This window comes from Balaenoptera physalus (assembly GCF_965194825.1).
Source record: "Balaenoptera physalus genome assembly, chromosome: 21".
Lineage (NCBI taxonomy): Eukaryota > Metazoa > Chordata > Mammalia > Artiodactyla > Balaenopteridae > Balaenoptera > Balaenoptera physalus.
Window position 1 is genome coordinate 21152284 of NC_138902.1, and position 17348 is coordinate 21169631.

The 17348-nt window shown below is 38.2% G+C and overlaps 1 protein-coding gene across 3 annotated transcripts in view; it reads right to left on the bottom strand.

The window, feature by feature from the left end:
• The window catches only part of RBPMS (RNA binding protein, mRNA processing factor), a 187871-nt gene that overhangs the window by 110620 nt on the left and 59903 nt on the right, over positions 1-17348 (bottom strand). For all 3 annotated transcript variants that reach the window (XM_082444697.1, XM_082444695.1, XM_082444696.1), the window contains one exon: positions 29-106. In XM_082444697.1, coding sequence (XP_082300823.1) covers positions 29-106 — 78 coding nt within the window. The remainder of the gene's footprint in view (positions 1-28; positions 107-17348) is intronic.

Here is a 17348-nt window from a genome sequence, read left to right on the forward strand (position 1 = left end):
CAATTTCTGAAAGATAGAAAAAAGGTACCTTAAATGGTCTGAAAAGCAGATACAGCTCCCGAGGTTTGATATCCAGAGGGAGACCACTGACAAAGAGAGTCCGGACCTGGAAGATAAATACAAGAAGTGATCAAGGGAGTGGACGGTCACAGAATAGCCCACCTGAGACCCCCAAAACACATTTCTTCAAATATTCCTCAACTCCTACCTAATTCGTGCTCTTTCCATGACACAATGATTACTCTAATGTTAAGATGCCAGTAAGCCAACTCTTGAGCAGCTCTGTGTGAATTATCAGAGTGAATCACTTCTGGCTGATTTAAATTTACAAACTGACTTCTCCTTTCCTAGCCATCGCCTGGTTCTAAAAATGTGAGGGGAAAAGGGGGTCCATGATTAAAACATTAGCTTAAGGAAAACAAAAATGTCACAAGGACAGTAAGTCTACCACTCCCCTCAGCTCTAATCAAATGAACACAGAATGTGGTCCAAAAACGCAACTGAACCGTTTTTTCTCCTACTTGTCTTGTCATTGCTTCCCTCACTGGCATTGATAATTACAGTAATTTTAATAAATGTAGAAGTTTATTAAACAATTGAAATGCATCTAAAGAGTAGCCAACTGCATAACCCTGTGTCTGTTCGGTTCTGAAACAGCAGGGCAGACTTGGCTGTACCGTAAGGCCTACGGTACAAAATACGTTACTTAATGTGTGCTAAAATACAGAACACAGATGACATTTCCAGCTGGGAGGATCAGAGTAAACGTGTGGGCATCGGAACGGAAACTTCAAGGATAGGTGGCATTTTACCACATAGATATAAAAAGGCGAGGTGGGGAAGAGGCACAGGCAGAAAAAAAGCATTAACCAAGGCAATGAAGAGGGGGCTGATAGCACAGTGTATTCTGGGAGAAGGGGGAGCCAAAAGTGAACAGGTAGCGGAGAATCAAACCAAGGGGGGGGTATCACGTCATCGGCTCAGGAATATGGTCTTGATTCAACAGGCAAGGAGCAAACACTGAATCATCATCACCACCACGTTTTGTTTCTACTTATTTTAGTGAGTCTTTAGTCAGACCCACCCCCCAGCTTTGACATACAATTGACACATAATATTAAGTTTCAAATGTACTTTTTGATCTAATAAACTTTCATGTACATTTCAAAATGATTACCACTACAGCATTAGCTAACACCTCTATCATACCGCAAAATTACCATTTCTCTTTTTGTGATGAGAACATGTAAGACCTCCTTCTCAGCAACTTTCAAGTACACCTATAATACAGTACCTTAAATATACTCACAATACTGTGTATTAGATTCCCCAAAACTTGCTCAGCTTCTAACTGGAAGTCTGTATCCTTAGATCAACATCTGCCCATTTTCCTCACCCTCCAGATCCAGGGAACTAATTATCCTACTCTGTTTTTATGAGTTCGGGTTCACCCCCATGTTTTCTAGTCCTCTTCTCTACTCAAGCTGATACAACATGATCGAGTTCCTCATTAGAAATCATGTTACTACTCAAAGGAAAAAAAAAAAAATTATCAACGCTCAGTTGTAAACCATGTATAATAACAGAAGATTTTTCCTCGGTGAGAAATACGGAGAATATTTTCTAGACTCCTAACACTTTCCATTGATTCTGGCTTGAAGAAGCACAAATTAGCAAGCAAGACCCTTTGGTTGATCCAGCACAGTATATGGTAAAACGTCATGCCATTTGCATGTAGGTGTACAATAAACACTACGATCAAGTAAACAGCCCCAGAATCATGACTGCCTTTTTTATTATTTGCTTCTTTATATTTTAGACAGCTTTGTTGAGGTATAATTGACATATAAACTGTACATCTTGCTTTACAATAAGTTTTGACATATGTATAACCTGTGAAACCATCACAGCAGTCAAGATAATGAACATATCCATCACCCCCCAAAAAGTTTCCTTATCTCATGCTCCTTTCATCTTCCTTCTACCTTGTCCTACTATCCTCATCCCCAGGCAATCACTCATCTGCCTTCTGGCACTACAGATTAGTATGTATGTTCTAAAGTTTCATACAAATGGAGCCATAAAGCAGGTATCCTTTTTCGTCCGACTTCTTTCACTTTAGCATAATTATTTTGAGATTCATCCACGGTGCTGCATGTAACAATAGTCTATTTTTATTTCTGAGTCGTATTCTGTGGTATGAACACATCACAGTTCATGTACCCATTCACTTGTTTATGAGACATCGGGGTTATCTCTCGTTTTTGGCTTTTACAAATAAAATGACTATGAATGTTCATGTATCGATTTGTACAGGTCTTTGTGTGGACGTATGTTTTCTTTCTTCTCGGAAAAATAGCTGAAAATGGAATAGCTGGATGATATGGTAGGTATATGCTTAAACTTTAAAAAAAACTGCCCTTCAATTCCTTGTTTTATAGCCTAGAACATGATAAATGTTCTGTGTGTATGTAAAATAAATGTATATTCTGTTGCTGTTGGGTACAGTGTTTTATAAATTTCAATTAAGGTAAAGTTTGTTGTTCAGTATACCTTTTGCCACCCCCTTCTCTCTCAACTTTGCCAGTGATAAACACTCTTTCCAAAGAACTTTCTTTATCAAAGCTGCTAAGGCTGAATTACTGACAACTGCCGAAGACATACACAAGGGAATGCTGCTATCCTGTGTGCCCTCTCTGCTATCCACATCCCTCTTCCCACATTCCAGAAAGTGAACACCATGTGTTCTACTTGGCTGCTCCGGCCACGACAACCTGGACAGAGAGGGAATCCCAGCTCCCACTCATTCAGATTCTGTTGAGTGCCCATTGTATCCGGCACTATGCCAGGTGCTGAACGGATTACAGAGAGTTCCATGGACATAATGATAAGCAGATCCTGTGTTTTAATCACTGTAGTACCATTTGTCAAGCAGGGAAGCTTAGCCATGTGACAGGTATCAATTAGGATCTGGGGAGTTAACTCAGGAAATTAACTACCATTTATAGCACTATTCTAAAGAAAAAGGCTTTAGAAACTTGCAAGTCAAACAATTTATCAAAAAAAAAAAAAAACAAAAAAACAACCCACTAGAAATCTGGGAGTTAAACGAAAGATTACTTGATATAAATTAAGGTTCATCTACATCCATAAAATGTATTATGCAACCAATAAAAATTATGTTCAAGGAAAAAGTACATTCAGTTTTATTCTATAAAACTAAAAGCCAACACATGCATGTATATGGGAAGGGGGAAAAAGGAAAGGGGGAAAAATACGCTGTAGGATATATATGCCAAAAGGTTTCTATCTACATTACTTAGTCCTGAATGGTGGAATAACAACTGATTTTTCTTTTTTTTTGGCTGTGCCGTGTGGCACGCGGGATCTTGGTTCCCCGACAAGGGATTGAACCCACGCCCCCTGCAATGCAAGCACAGAGTCTTAACCTCTGGACCTCCAGGGAAGTCCTAATAAGTGCTTCTGAGGTTTTTTAATAGCTTATTTATATTTTCTATCTTTCTATAATAAGCATGTTTTAGAGACTATAAATGTATTGTTAGGTTGAGAACAGCCTACATTTTTTATTACTTTATTTAGGAAAACATAAATAATGTCAATATTTGTACCAATAAAAATTGTGAAGTTTATAGAGAAAACTTTTTCATATATTTCAGAAGTAGAAGGGCTTCCCTGGTGGCACAGTGGTTGAGAGTCTGCCTGCCAATGCAGGGGACACGGGTTCGAGCCCTGGTCTGGGAAGATCCCACACGCCGCGGAGCAGCTGGGCCCGTGAGCCACAATTACTGAGCCTGACGTCTGGAGCCTGTGCTCCGCAACAAGAGAGGCCGCGATAGTGAGAGGCCTGCGCACCGCGATGAAGAGTGGCCCCCGCTTGCCGCAACTAGAGAAAGCCCTCGCACAGAAACGAAGACCCAACACAGCCATAAATAAATAAATAAATATAAATAAAAATAAAAAGTTTAAAAATAAATAAAATAAAATAAAAGAAATTTAAATTTAAAAAAATGTGCTTAAACCAAAAAAAGTCAACCTATTTTTAAAAAAAAAGTAGAAGATTCTTATCTCAGTATCTCAACAAAAAAACTGTTAAACATAAAAAAAAAAAAAAAAACACAAAATAAAAACTGAACTGATAGGCCTAAATTTGCCTCTCGCCCACGGATTAAAAAGAGACTCAAGGCCACTCTGTTTTGTTCATCAAATTAGAGGCAACTAAGATGTCTGGCACTTTATTTACAAATGGACACGAATTACATTTCCTAGAATCCAGTGAAGCCCATTATTGTCTCAGAAACCTGTCAAGACATCTTATCTCTCAATGAAGAGCTATTCTCTCCTCTGACAGAACAGATAGACTGACTAGGAGAAATAACTCTTAAATACTTACATTATGAAGTTATGAGGACAACTAAAGGTCTCTTAAATCCAAATGCTTGGAATCTATGTGTTCTGAATCCTTTCTAGACCTCCTCAGACTGGGAAACTTCATTAAGTTTAAAAAAAAAAAAAAAAATCACAGATAATGAATGGAAAAAAAACCTCTTCCTGAATATCTAATTCATGCTTTTCTATGGTAACTGGGACCTAAAATCACGGGGATGTTTTAAAACATTTTAGTTTCCCTACTCTTCTCACCACCACTCGTTTTATCTGAGCCATTAAATAGTAAAGCACTTCTGGGTTTGCCTTTGCTATGTCTATGGAAATCGCAAAGGTTAGACATGATTTTTTTTTTTTTTTTGGCCATGCCGTGCGGCATGGCGGATCTTAGTTCCCCAACCAGGGATCAAACCCGTGCCCCTGGCAGTGGAAGCATGGAGTCCTAACCACTGGACCACCAGGGAAGTCCCTAGACGTGATTCTTTTTTTTTTTTTTTGAGAATCGATTGTTTAATCCACATTGATTGATAGTAAATCAGATAGATGAGAGGAAAAAGGCAATCTAATTCTGAATTTAATTGGCCATTCGGTTTAGTCAAATACCATGTGACTGCACGTGTGGACATGTAAAAGACATCTGCTCTGTCTGCTGGATTCCCTGATTGCCAGCAGTGCCAGGCAACAGCCTCTGCCTGAGGGCAGAAATATGTGCAAAGAGCCCCGAGTATATGCCCACCAACAGTGCAGGAGGGTTCCCTTTCCTAGACATGATTCTTGCTTGCAGGGAGCTTACTGTCACTGAAGGAATATGCAGCTTTCTGTGACAAGAGAAAGCTGAGCTCATTCACAGAGTAAACAATTAGAACCCAAACAATGAGATAAAAGTTTGAGACATGTAAGATCCATGATCAAATACTCAGAAAAAAGCGCCCCAAAACAAATGAATGATGCCAAATGAACTTTGTCGCAGGTCGATCGTTTTCCAGGGCAACCCTTAATTTAACAGCACTGTCTATGGACACAGATGTGCCTGGCACTCTGCCGTCAGCATTGCAGATGTTTACTTTATCAGACACATGGGGAAACACATTTCTTAGTCAAGGACACAACATGCCTCATAGAAGTTCAAGATGTGAAGCTGCTGACAGCTCTGTCCCAAAGGGACGCTAATGGATTCTGGGGATGTACCTCCAACTTCATTCCTACCCCAACAGGATTGAAAGAATAAATGCTAGGAGAAATCGTCCTGTGCGGGTCAGGAAGAGCGAAGGCCTTCTTGGCTCAGCCATTATCAACCATTCCTGCAGAGGCCACAGTTCCATTTTGGATAACACCAGCTGTTGTATTCTTAAATGGCACTGCCAGCTCCCACGGGGAAAGACAAGCCACATTTCAGTGACTGACTTCTAAACTCTAATTCAGTAAGTAAAGTCACTGTGCCAGTCTTGGGCTTTCCTGGACAGAAAGGTCAAAACAGGCCCTGAAATGGAAAACGCCCTCCCTTTAACAAAGAACACGCATGATCTTGTAGGTAATCTAGACATTAAAATAAAAACCAATAGACAAATGCTTATTAATTTCAGTATATAGTAGAGAATAATCATGCACACTTTTCAGCAAGCGGCCACATCCAGTAAACACACAGTGTCCCAAGACTATGGGCATTTTCTGTGGACATTTTAATCGTTTATAAAAAGGTCTTAGACATCATCTCTAGCTGCTATGAGCTGACCTCTTGAGGATCCTCTTAAATTCTAGGATTGGGAAAGGCAACTTCACATTTTCTAATGACTCATGAATAACTGTATAATCATTTATTTGAAATATCCTAAAACCCATGGGGGTGCTTCTATGATCATCTATCCTCTGCAAACTTTCTCTCCACCTATCCACATTCTCACACATACAAATGTAGACTCCAAAAGCAGCTTTCAAATGGGTTTTATGTTTAAATCATTCTGTTGGTGTAACTGTTTTTTGAAACATGCAAGTGGATTCCCAGGTAAGATCTTGCAGTGGGCATTTTAGAGGGTGAAAGTGCTTTTCTACGTAGTGTGTAGTAGCACAGTCCTAAGCACACACTATAAAATTTTCCCTTGATTTTAGAAATCTACAGAGTAACACTGTATTCATGGGAAACAGTAAGTGTTTGCTTGTCAACGCCTCTGGTGATGACACGGCAAACAAAATGAGGTGATCATACTTCCCAGTCACAAGCATATCAGTACAGTTACAACATCAAATGGTAAACACTCATGTGACAAAAAGGCAGAAAAAATTAACGTTGTTAAGAGACAGAAATTTAGATGAAAAAGAGAAATGAGACAAAAAAACAAGGGAGAAAAATGAAAAACAGACGAAATCGCATAAAAATCGCAGGCATAAAAAGTCATAAACGGACCACAGAAAATTCAGCACTGTGCACCTATTAACAAGGAGAGAACGATCAGTACATGGGAAACAGTAAAATCACTCACATTTCTACTAATGACGACTGAAACGTACTTTTGTTTGCTTAAATAAGTCCCATTTCAAAGGTAAATGAGTAATTCACAAAAAGTTTGAGAAAATGCTCAAACTCTTGCATTTAAAATTTAAACATTTAAAATGGTGAGTAGATATCCTTATGTACTGATATAGAACAAGGTTTCTGATTATTAAGTAAAAAAGCAAACACCAGAAATTGCCCATAATCCCACTAATTCTTTCAGTGTTTTTAAGTACATGCTCAGGTTAAAAAAAAAAAAAAAAGGTACTAAAAGAATATATACCTCATTAACTATTAAGTTAATAGTGGGGAGGGAAGGTGGGATTACAAAGAACTTTCATTTTATATGTTTATACCCTCTGGCATTTAAATATTTATCAGCATAAACAATTTCTTAAAAAAAAAAAAAGAACAAACACAAGCCCAAAAAGATCTCCTTTCTTTGAAAATATAAACCTTGGGTCCTTCCCATCCACTTTTGTCCTTAGAAATTCTCATCTTCTGCCTGTCCTTGCTCCATAGGGACAAACTTGATCTAGTAGAAATATACATTTACGTAACTTGCTTCACATTTCAATTCTGACCATCAGTGAGTATTTCTTTGTACTTACTCTAAAAATAAAATCGAACCCAAAAAAGGGCACCAGTGCCTCTAAGGTAAAGCCCTAGGAGCGGGAGCCTCCAGCCTAGCTTCAGTCAAAGGGGCGATCTTGCTTTGTGATAACCTACTTCTCACTAGGACAAGAACAGAGGAAGCACTCACTTTCCAACATCCAAGAAGTGCCTTATCTCTTCTGAGACCATGAAATAAACGTGGTTCAGGGGCAGAGAAGTTAAAAGGAGCTCCACGTATGTGTGGCAGTACAAGTCCCATAGAGCTGGGTTGTTTAAACACACGAGGCTGGGGCAGGGGATCTGTGTGTTCCAGAGCCCTGTAAGTTTTACACTCTGGTTTAATAATAATAATAATAATAATAATAATAATAATAATAATAATAATAATAATAATAATAATAATGCTTCCCTGGTGGCGCAGTGGTTGAGAATCTGCCTGCCAATGCAGGGGACACGGGTTCGAGCCCTGGTCTGGGAAGATCCCACATGCCGCAGAGCGACTAGGCCCGTGAGCCACAATTGCTGAGCCTGCGCATCTGGAGCCTGTGCTCCGCAACAAGAGAGGCCGCGATAGTGAGAGGCCCGCGCACCGCGATGAAGAGTGGCCCCCGCTTGCCACAACTAGAGAAAGCCCTCACACAGAAACGAAGACCCAACACAGCCATAAATACATAAATAAAATTTTTTTAAAAAGCAAATAATTAAAAATAATAATAATAAATTATTTTATTCTTTTTAAAATAAAGTGTAAGTGGATTTAGTTCTTTGCTTATTCTATAAGCACCAGCTGAAAACCCAAATTGCAAGACTGAAATGAACCACGCTGAGGACTGCTGGTCCTCTCAGTTCCAAAGAAGGTTTTGCTGGCCTGCTATGATTTCCCATTCGTATCTTCTTTTTTTTTTTTTTTTAATACATTTATTTATTTTGTTTATTTATTTTTGGCTGCGTTGGGTCTTCGTTGCTGTGCGTGAGCTTTCTCTAGTTGCGGCGAGTGGGATCTACTCTTCGTTGCGGTGCGCGGGCTTCTCATTGCAGTGGCTTCTCTTGTTGCGGAGCACGGGCTCTAGGCGCGCAGGCTTCAGTAGTTGTGGCGCACGGGCTTAGTCACTCTGTGGCATGTGGGATCTTCCCGGACCAGGGCTCGAACCCGTGTCCCCTGCATTAGGGGGCGGATTCTTAACCACTGCGCCACCATGGAAGTCCTTCCATTCGTATCTTGCCACCATAGAAATGGATTACCACAATCACTAAAATGGCCTGCCAGGTATTTAATTCTGGTTGCAGCTCAGCAGAAACTGACCAGCCTTTGGTCAAGCTCCAGTTTCTTCGTGGCATTGGCTTCAAGATGGAACAGGTGGTCAGGTTCCTTCTTCCTGACAATGGCCACCTACTGGACTTAAAGACTTGCTCCTTTTCTAGTCCTGAGAAAGTATGTTTTGGTTCAGGAGGCCAGGTTGCTACAGACACCAAGGACTGACTAACCATAGGATAAAAGGGTCACTATGCTGTTGTTATGGACTCCCAGCTTTGTTTTAGCTTTAAATGGGTAATTGTTCTATCCTTTCTAAAGAAAAAAGCCACATAATTACCCACAATGCACGCCTCCCTAGTTTTGAGGGATCCACTAGTGTTTGCCCCGAGTGCTATTCAGTTGGATATCCTATCTGTACAACCAAATTGATAGCTTTATTTAGGGCCCATGGGAACCAGGGTCCCTTTGCCAAGGTGATCAAAAAGTTTCCACTAAGTTATGAGGGAAAGGAGGAAGACTCATGGGAGAACATATTGAAGAAAGAGAAACACCACGTTTCATCAACTCGTATGTACAGGGCTCAGAAAATGGACAGGGAACTGGGCCACAGGTTAGCACTAGGTACACCATGCTTCTACTTTCATTCTGGAGGAGCTTATCCCAGTCCAACACAATATCAATTTATAATCAGTTGGTCTCAAATTCTCACCTTGATAGGACTTCTTAAAACCAAAGTCTAATCTAGGCCATTCCTCACATCTGTTATATTTTTAAAAGGATAAGACAAATCAAGAATTTCTAGGGTTTGAAACTGCCCAAGTATAGGCAGATGTGTCTGTACACGTAAGCGCTTAACCTCATTAAGATATTTTCTTAGTGCTGTCAGACACAAAGAGAGGTGGGTACCAGGGGCAAATTAGGAATTCAGAGTCTGAATTAGCCTAGATAGGAAACGAGATATATATATGTCTGTGTGTGTGTGTGTGTGTGTGCGCGCAAGTGAGAACTTAACCACATTATTAAGAAATTCACTGAGTGCTGTCAAACACAATATATGGTTGTCAAGTCCTTCGAGTTCAACAAGAAGTTCCTTATAAAGGCAGGAAGCTTTACCCTTTAACACCCCACCATGGCTTCTTTAAGTTCCTTTAGTCAATTTTTTGATGGCTTATTCTGTTTTAACACTGGTTAACCCATGGAATCGTACACTCTTTATCCAATTACACTGCACTGCTTACATTGTTAAAACATGAAGATTTATAATTGGATACGTTATCCAGTACATTATAAACAGAAGTTTGCGTTCTGATGCCCCAAAGTGCAGTTACCCTTAGGGTTTTTTAATCCTATAGTGTACCCTAAAATTGTATGTCAAAAAGATCCCTTGGGCTACCCATAATACAGACTATTCCATGGCCTAACAAAATGAAATATAAGCCAAAAATATACAGAGATATTATCAAAATTCTAAGACCTCTCTCTCTTTCAGCATAGTTTGGGTGACTATGATTGTCATTTTACAAAACAGATCTCTTGGGGAAAAAAAATTTTTTTTACTTCATTTTACTTCTCCCAAACTACAGAGGAAAACTATCCCAGATAGCACAGGGTTCTTCATAGTCACTTAAAGTACTGGAAAAAATTAGCAGGGGCAAGATTATGGTCCTAACACTGCCCAGGGGTCTAACGCATTTATTGCTTTTGATATCAGTAGTGGACAAACTCCATCTGAGGAACTTGATCCCACTGTCAACTTCAGCTCACAATGCATTCTAAATAACCACCCACAATGCACCATAGTTCTAACAACTACAGAAGGTGTGAGAACTGCAAAACTAAAAGGCTATGGGAAAAATGTTTGCTTCCCAATGTTTAGTCATGGGAAACTACCCAATATACACCTTGAAATTCTTTGCTGCTAGGTCAGTACACCTTCAAAATCAAAGTTCTTCCCCACACAACAGTGGTGAGCATCCCAGTACTTAGCAGTAGATGCTAAGTAGCTACAGAATGAACTAAATGAGTGAATCTAAGTATTAAGTCACAGTACTAGGAGTGAGGCATAAAAGAGCCAAGTAACCCATAAATACCCAGATGTGGATGAGTATGAAGAAGTGAAGCCACTGTGACTTTTTAATGTGTACTCAAGAGATGAAGTACTCAAGGCAGTAAAGCATATGTAGTAAAAACAAAATGAAACCAAAAAAAAAAAAAAAGAAAGACAAAGAAAAAGTCACATGGAGCCAGGCTGCTGAGATTTAAACCCTACTTCTCCAACTAGCTATGCACCTTGGACCAGTCACTTAACTTCTCCATTCACAAGTTTCCTCATCTGGAAAACCGAGACAATACTGGTAAACCCAGGTATGGCAGTTTTAAATTATGTCCACAAAATCTTTGACACTCCTCCATTCATAACGTAGAACTTAGTTCCTTTCCCCTTCAGCACGGGCTTCACTCAGTGACTCACTTCTAATGAACAGAACATGGTCGAAGTGACTCACTTCTAATGAACAGAATATGGCCAAAGTGACAGTGTGTGACTTCTAGCAACTGGGTGAAAAAAGGCACTGTGACTTCTACAGTAGAAAACTCTCTTGAATCATTCACTATGGGTGAAGCCAGGTACCATGTCATGAGGATATCCAAGAAGCTCTGTGGGGAGGGCTACATGATGATGGACCAAAAGCTACACAAGCAAGTCGTCTTGGAAGCAGATTTTCCAGCCCTAACCAAGTCTTCAGATGACTGCAGCCCCAGCTAAAAATCTCTTGAGGTTTATCAATTTTGTTTATCTTTGCAAAGAACCAGCTTTTAGTTTCATTGAACCTTTCTATTGTTTTCTTTGTTTCTGTTTCACTTATTTCTGCTCTGATTTTTATGATTTCTTTCCTTCCACTAACTTTGGGATTTGTTTGTTTTTCTTTCTCTTGTTGCTCTAGGTGTAAGGTTAGGTTGGGAAGAGGGCTCAAATCAATAAAATGAGAAATGAAAAAGGAGAAGTTACAACGGACACCACAGAAATACAAAGGATTATAAGAGACTACTACAAGCAACTATATGCCAATAAAGTGGACTACCTAGAAGAAATGGACAAATTCTTAGAAAGGTACAATCTCCCAAGACTGAACCAGGAAGAACTAGAGAATATGAACAAACCAATCACAAATACTAAAATTGAAACTGTGATTTAAAAACTTCCAAACAAAAGTCCAGGACCAGATGGCTTCACAGGTGAATTCTATCAAACATTTAGAAAAGAGTTAACACCTATCCTTCTGGAACTCTTCCAAAAACTTGCAGAGGAAGGAACACTCCCAAACTCATTCTGTGAGGCCACCATCACCCTGATACCAAAACCAGACAAAGATACCACAAAAAAAGAAAATTACAGGCCAACATCCCTGATGAACACAGACCCAAAAATCCTCAACAAAATACTAGCAAACCGAATCCAACAGTACATTAAAAGGAGCATACACCACAGTCAAGTAGGATTTATCCCAGTGGTGCAAGGATTTTTCATTGTCTGCAAATCAATCAGTGGGATACACCATCAACAAACTGAAGAATAAATACCATATGATCATCTCAATAGATGCAGAAAAGGCTTTTGACAAAATTCAACACCCATTTATGATAAAAACTCTCCAGAAAGTGGGCATAGAGGGAACATACCTCAACATAATAAAGGCCATATATGACAAACCCACAGCTAACATCATGCAAAAGCTGAAAGTATTTCCTCTAAGATCAGGAACAAGACAAGGATGTCCACTCTTGCCACTTTTATTCAACATAGTTTTGGAAGTCCTAGCCATGGCAGTCAGGAAAGAAAAAGAAATAAAAGGAATCCAAATTGGAAAAGAAGAAGTAAAACTGTCATTGTTTGCAGATGACATGATACTATACATAGAAAATTCTAAAGATGCTACCAGAAAACTACTAGAGCTCATCAATGAATTCGGTAAAGTTGCAGGATCCAAAATTAATACACAGAAATCTACTGCATTTTTATACACTAACAATGAAAGTTCAGAAAGAGAAATTAAAGAAACAATTCCCTTTACCAGCAAATCAAAAAGAATAAAATACCTAGGAATAAATTTACCTAAGGAGGCAAAAGACCTGTACACTGAAAGCTATAAGATGCTGATGAAAGAAATAGAAGATGACACAAACAGATGGAAAGATATACCATGTTCTTGGACTCGAAGAATCAATATTGTCAAAATGACTATACTACCCGAGGCAATCTACAAAGTCAATGCAATCCCTATCAAATTAGTAATGGCATATTTTTTTTTAACAGAACTAGAACAAAAAAAAATCTTAAAATTTGTAATGGAGATATAGAAGACCCCGATTAGGCAAAGCAATCTTAAGAAAAATGGAGCTGGAGGAATCAGGCTCCCTGACTTCAGACTGTACTACAAAGCTACATTCATCAAAAGAGTATGGTTCTGGCACAAAAACTAATATATAGATCAGTGGAACAGGATAGAAAGCCCAGAAATAAACCCATGCACATAGGGTCAATTAATCTACAACAAGGGAGGCAAGACTATACAATGGAGAAAAGACAGTCTCTTCAATAAATGGTGCTGGGAAAACTGGACAGCTGCATGTAAAAGAATGAAATTAGAACATTCTTTAACAGCATACACAAAAATAAACTCAAAATGGATTAAAGACCTAAATGTAAGACCAGATCCTATAAAACTCTCAGAAGAAAACATAGGCAGAACACTCTTTGACATAAATCACAACAAAATCTTTTTTGATCTGTCTCCTAGGGTAATGGAAATAAAGACAAAAATAAACAAATGGGACCTAATTAAACTCAAAAGCTTTTGCACAGCAAAGGAAACCATAAACAAAATGAAAAGACAATCCACAGAATGGGAGAAAATATTTGCAAAGGATGGGACTGACAAGGGATTAATATCCAAAATTTGCAAACAGCTCATGCAGCTCAATATCAAAAAACAAACAAACAAAACAACAACCCAATCAAAAAATGGGCAGAAGGCCTAAACAGACATTTCTCCAAAGAAGACATACAGATGGCCAGGAGTCACGTGAAAAGATGCTCAACATCGCTAAGTATTAGAGAAATGCAAATCAAAACTACAATGAGATATCACCTCACACCAGCCAGAATGGCCATCGTCAAAAAGTCTACAAACAATAAATGCGGGAGATGTGGAGAAAAGGGAACCCTCCTACACTGCTGGTGGGAACGTAAATTGGTACAACCACTATGGAAACAGTATGGAGGTTCCTTAAAAAACTAAAAAAAGAGCTACCATATGATCCAGCAATCCCACTCCACGGTATATATCCAGAGAAAACCATGGTTCAAAAGGATACATGCACCCCAATGTTCACTGTTCGCTGTTTATGATCACCAAGACATGGAGGCAACCTAAACGTCCATCGACAGATGAATGGATAAAGAAGATGTGGTACATATGTACACTGGAATATTACTCAGCCATTAAAAAGAATGAAATAATGCCATTTGCAGCAACATGGATGGACCTGGAGATTATCACACTAAGCAAAGTAAGTCAGACAGAGAAAGACAAATATCATATGATATCGCTTAAATGCAGAACCTACATAAAAAGATACAAATGAACTTACAAAACAAACTCACAGACTTAGAGAATGAACTTATGGTTACCAGGAGGAAAGGGTGGTGGTGGTGGGGAATAGAGTGGGAGTTTGGGACATGTACACACTAGTATATTTTAAATAGATAACCGACAAGGACCTACTGTATAGCACAGGGGAAAAAAAATGTTTCCAGTCCACTCTCATGAGAGATCCTGAACTAAATGCACCTAGCTAAGCATCCTAAATTCCTGACCCTTAGAAATTGAAATAATAAATGTTCATTCTTTAAGCTGCTAAATTTGGGGGTAATTCTTTACACAGAGTTGTCACAATGATTAAATAAGCTAACAGATGTAAACTACTTAGAGTTCAGTGCCTGGTTCACAGTAAGGGCTCAGAAAATGTTACCTATATTAATTAAGGTGGCTTACAACAATCAAAAAGGGAATGTATTTTCATGCTCCAAAGGCAACTCTAAGAGAGGCTGCAACTGACAGTACTATCACACAACTGTTATACACGGGCTTAAAGTGGACAAGAGAGAAAATAAAAATATGTTTACAGAGCAAAAAGAACAAGTTAAACTAGAAGTACTGTCCAAATTATGAACCCCAATAGTGTGGCTCAAAGTCCCTTCACTACTCTCTTTCTCCTCTTTAGAAGGCCATGAGTACACCCCATTCTGACCAGCAGCCCAGCCTCCTGCTATTAATGCATCCTCCTAGACTCCTTTTCTCCTTCCTTTCTTTCTTGTTTAACTTTCATCACATCAGGAAGTTCTCTTTTCATTCTATTTCTGAGATTTAAAAAAATATCAAGTCTGATAGGTTCAAGCATTCCTATCAAAGAAAAGTAGTAAGGAAAAGGAAAAGTAATAAGGAAAAAGAATGTTAACAAATTGTGAAGTGCTATTAGGCAAATCATCAGTCTCTAAAATCTTTAAACTTGGACATAGTAACACCTGCCTTCTTCCTACTTACTTTAATGGTAAAATTAAAAGTAGGAGCTAACTTCTTGATTAAGTATTAATATTCAAAGTATATTAGAAGTACATTTTATTCAATTTCATAACATCTGATCTATTTAATTACTACTTTTTATTGGAGATAATATTTTAGCTACCTTATACATTGATTAATGTTCATAACTCATTAAATTATCCATTTGATTAATATTCCTATCAGACTGTATCATCTCATATGACATAAAAATAATGACAATACCGTGCTGGTGAGGATGTGGGGAAACCGAATCTCTCATTCACACTGCTGGTGGGAATGTAAAAAGGTACAATCACTTTAGAAAATATTATCGTTTGGCAAGTTCTTTCCCAACTAAAGGTGCAATCACCATATAACCTAGTAATTGCATTCTTGGGCAATTATCCCAGAGAAAAACTTATGTTCACACCAAAAAACCTGTACACAAGCATTCAGAGATGCTTTATTCATAATAGCCAAGAACTGGAAATAAGCCAGATGTCTTTCAATGGGGGAATGGTTAAACAAACTGTGGTATGCCAGTATCCATGGAATACCACTCAGCAATAAAAAACTGTTAACACAAATAAGTTGGATGAAACTCAAGGGAATTATGTTTAGTAAAAAAAAAACAAAAACACACACACACACAAAAAACAACCCAGCAATTCCTAAAGGTTATGTACTACACAAATCCCATTCATTTAACATTCCTGAAATGACAAAATTCTAGAGATGGAAAACAGATGAGTCTGTGGAAGTCAGAGACAAAGAGGCAGTGAGGGGTGAGGAGGAAGGTGTATATTATAAAGGCAATTACAGGGATCCGTGTGGTGATGGGACTATTCCGTATCTTAACCCTGGTGGTGGATACACAAACATACACGTGGGATAAAACTGCATAGAACAAAACACGTACATGTAAAACTGGGGAAATCTAAATAAAATGAGTGGATTGTATCACTGTCAATTTCTTGGTTGTGATATGGTGCTATAGTTTGGTAAGATGTTATCATTAGGGACAACCGGGCAAAGGGCACACAGGATCTCTCTGTATTACTTCTTAGAACTGTATGTGAACCTACAATTATCTAAAAGTAAGTTTAAACAAATTTAAGTGTATATTTTTTTAAACTTTGACATAAATAATTATATAAACATTAGTCAAGAGACTTAACATCAGTTGGTAAAACTAGCCAGTGAAACTCTATGGTTACGGATTCACATGCATTTCTATTTTAAAGTACTATCAGAAGAAGACTGGTCTTTTTCCTATTAAATTTTTAACTGATAAGATTCCGTATTGTAAAAGACATTAGAATGAAACAAATGTGACTTTTTTTAAAAAGAGTGTATTTTACTCAATTTATAATTTTCCTGATTTGTTCAATCACTACCTTTTATTGTACTACATATCTTAGTTATATTCTATTTTAGTATCCATACCTCCTTTAAAATTCATCTCATATGATATAGAAAATAAAAATAGCAAATATATAAATTTAAAATATTTTATACTACTACCAGGTGAAAAACTTGGGAGGGTCACAGAGGCTTCCACAGAGCACAGATATATATTATATGCAGGCTATATTTTGTACTAACAGGGCTTTAGGTGAACTTACTAAGAACCACCCACTTTTCTAAACCTATTTCTACATGAGAATTCCAGCCAATATTTGTTTGCATTTAAAATGTCACATGACTGAAATACAAATTTTTAAAATACAATCTATTTTAGGTTGGCTACCTCCTCTAATTTATAAACTAGTTAGTTTACTGCAAAGCCCAGAGCTTATAATGTGTTCTTCCAGTAAAAGAGCAAACTTCAATGTTCAAGTTTGGATCACCTCCTAGCTTTTCCAATGGTAGGAATTTTCAGTTCCAGAATACATTCAATATACTTAGGCTATGACTTATAATCTCCCAGCCTACTACAGGAACTACCTCTCTAGTGATACGTATTTGTCTGATTTGATAACCA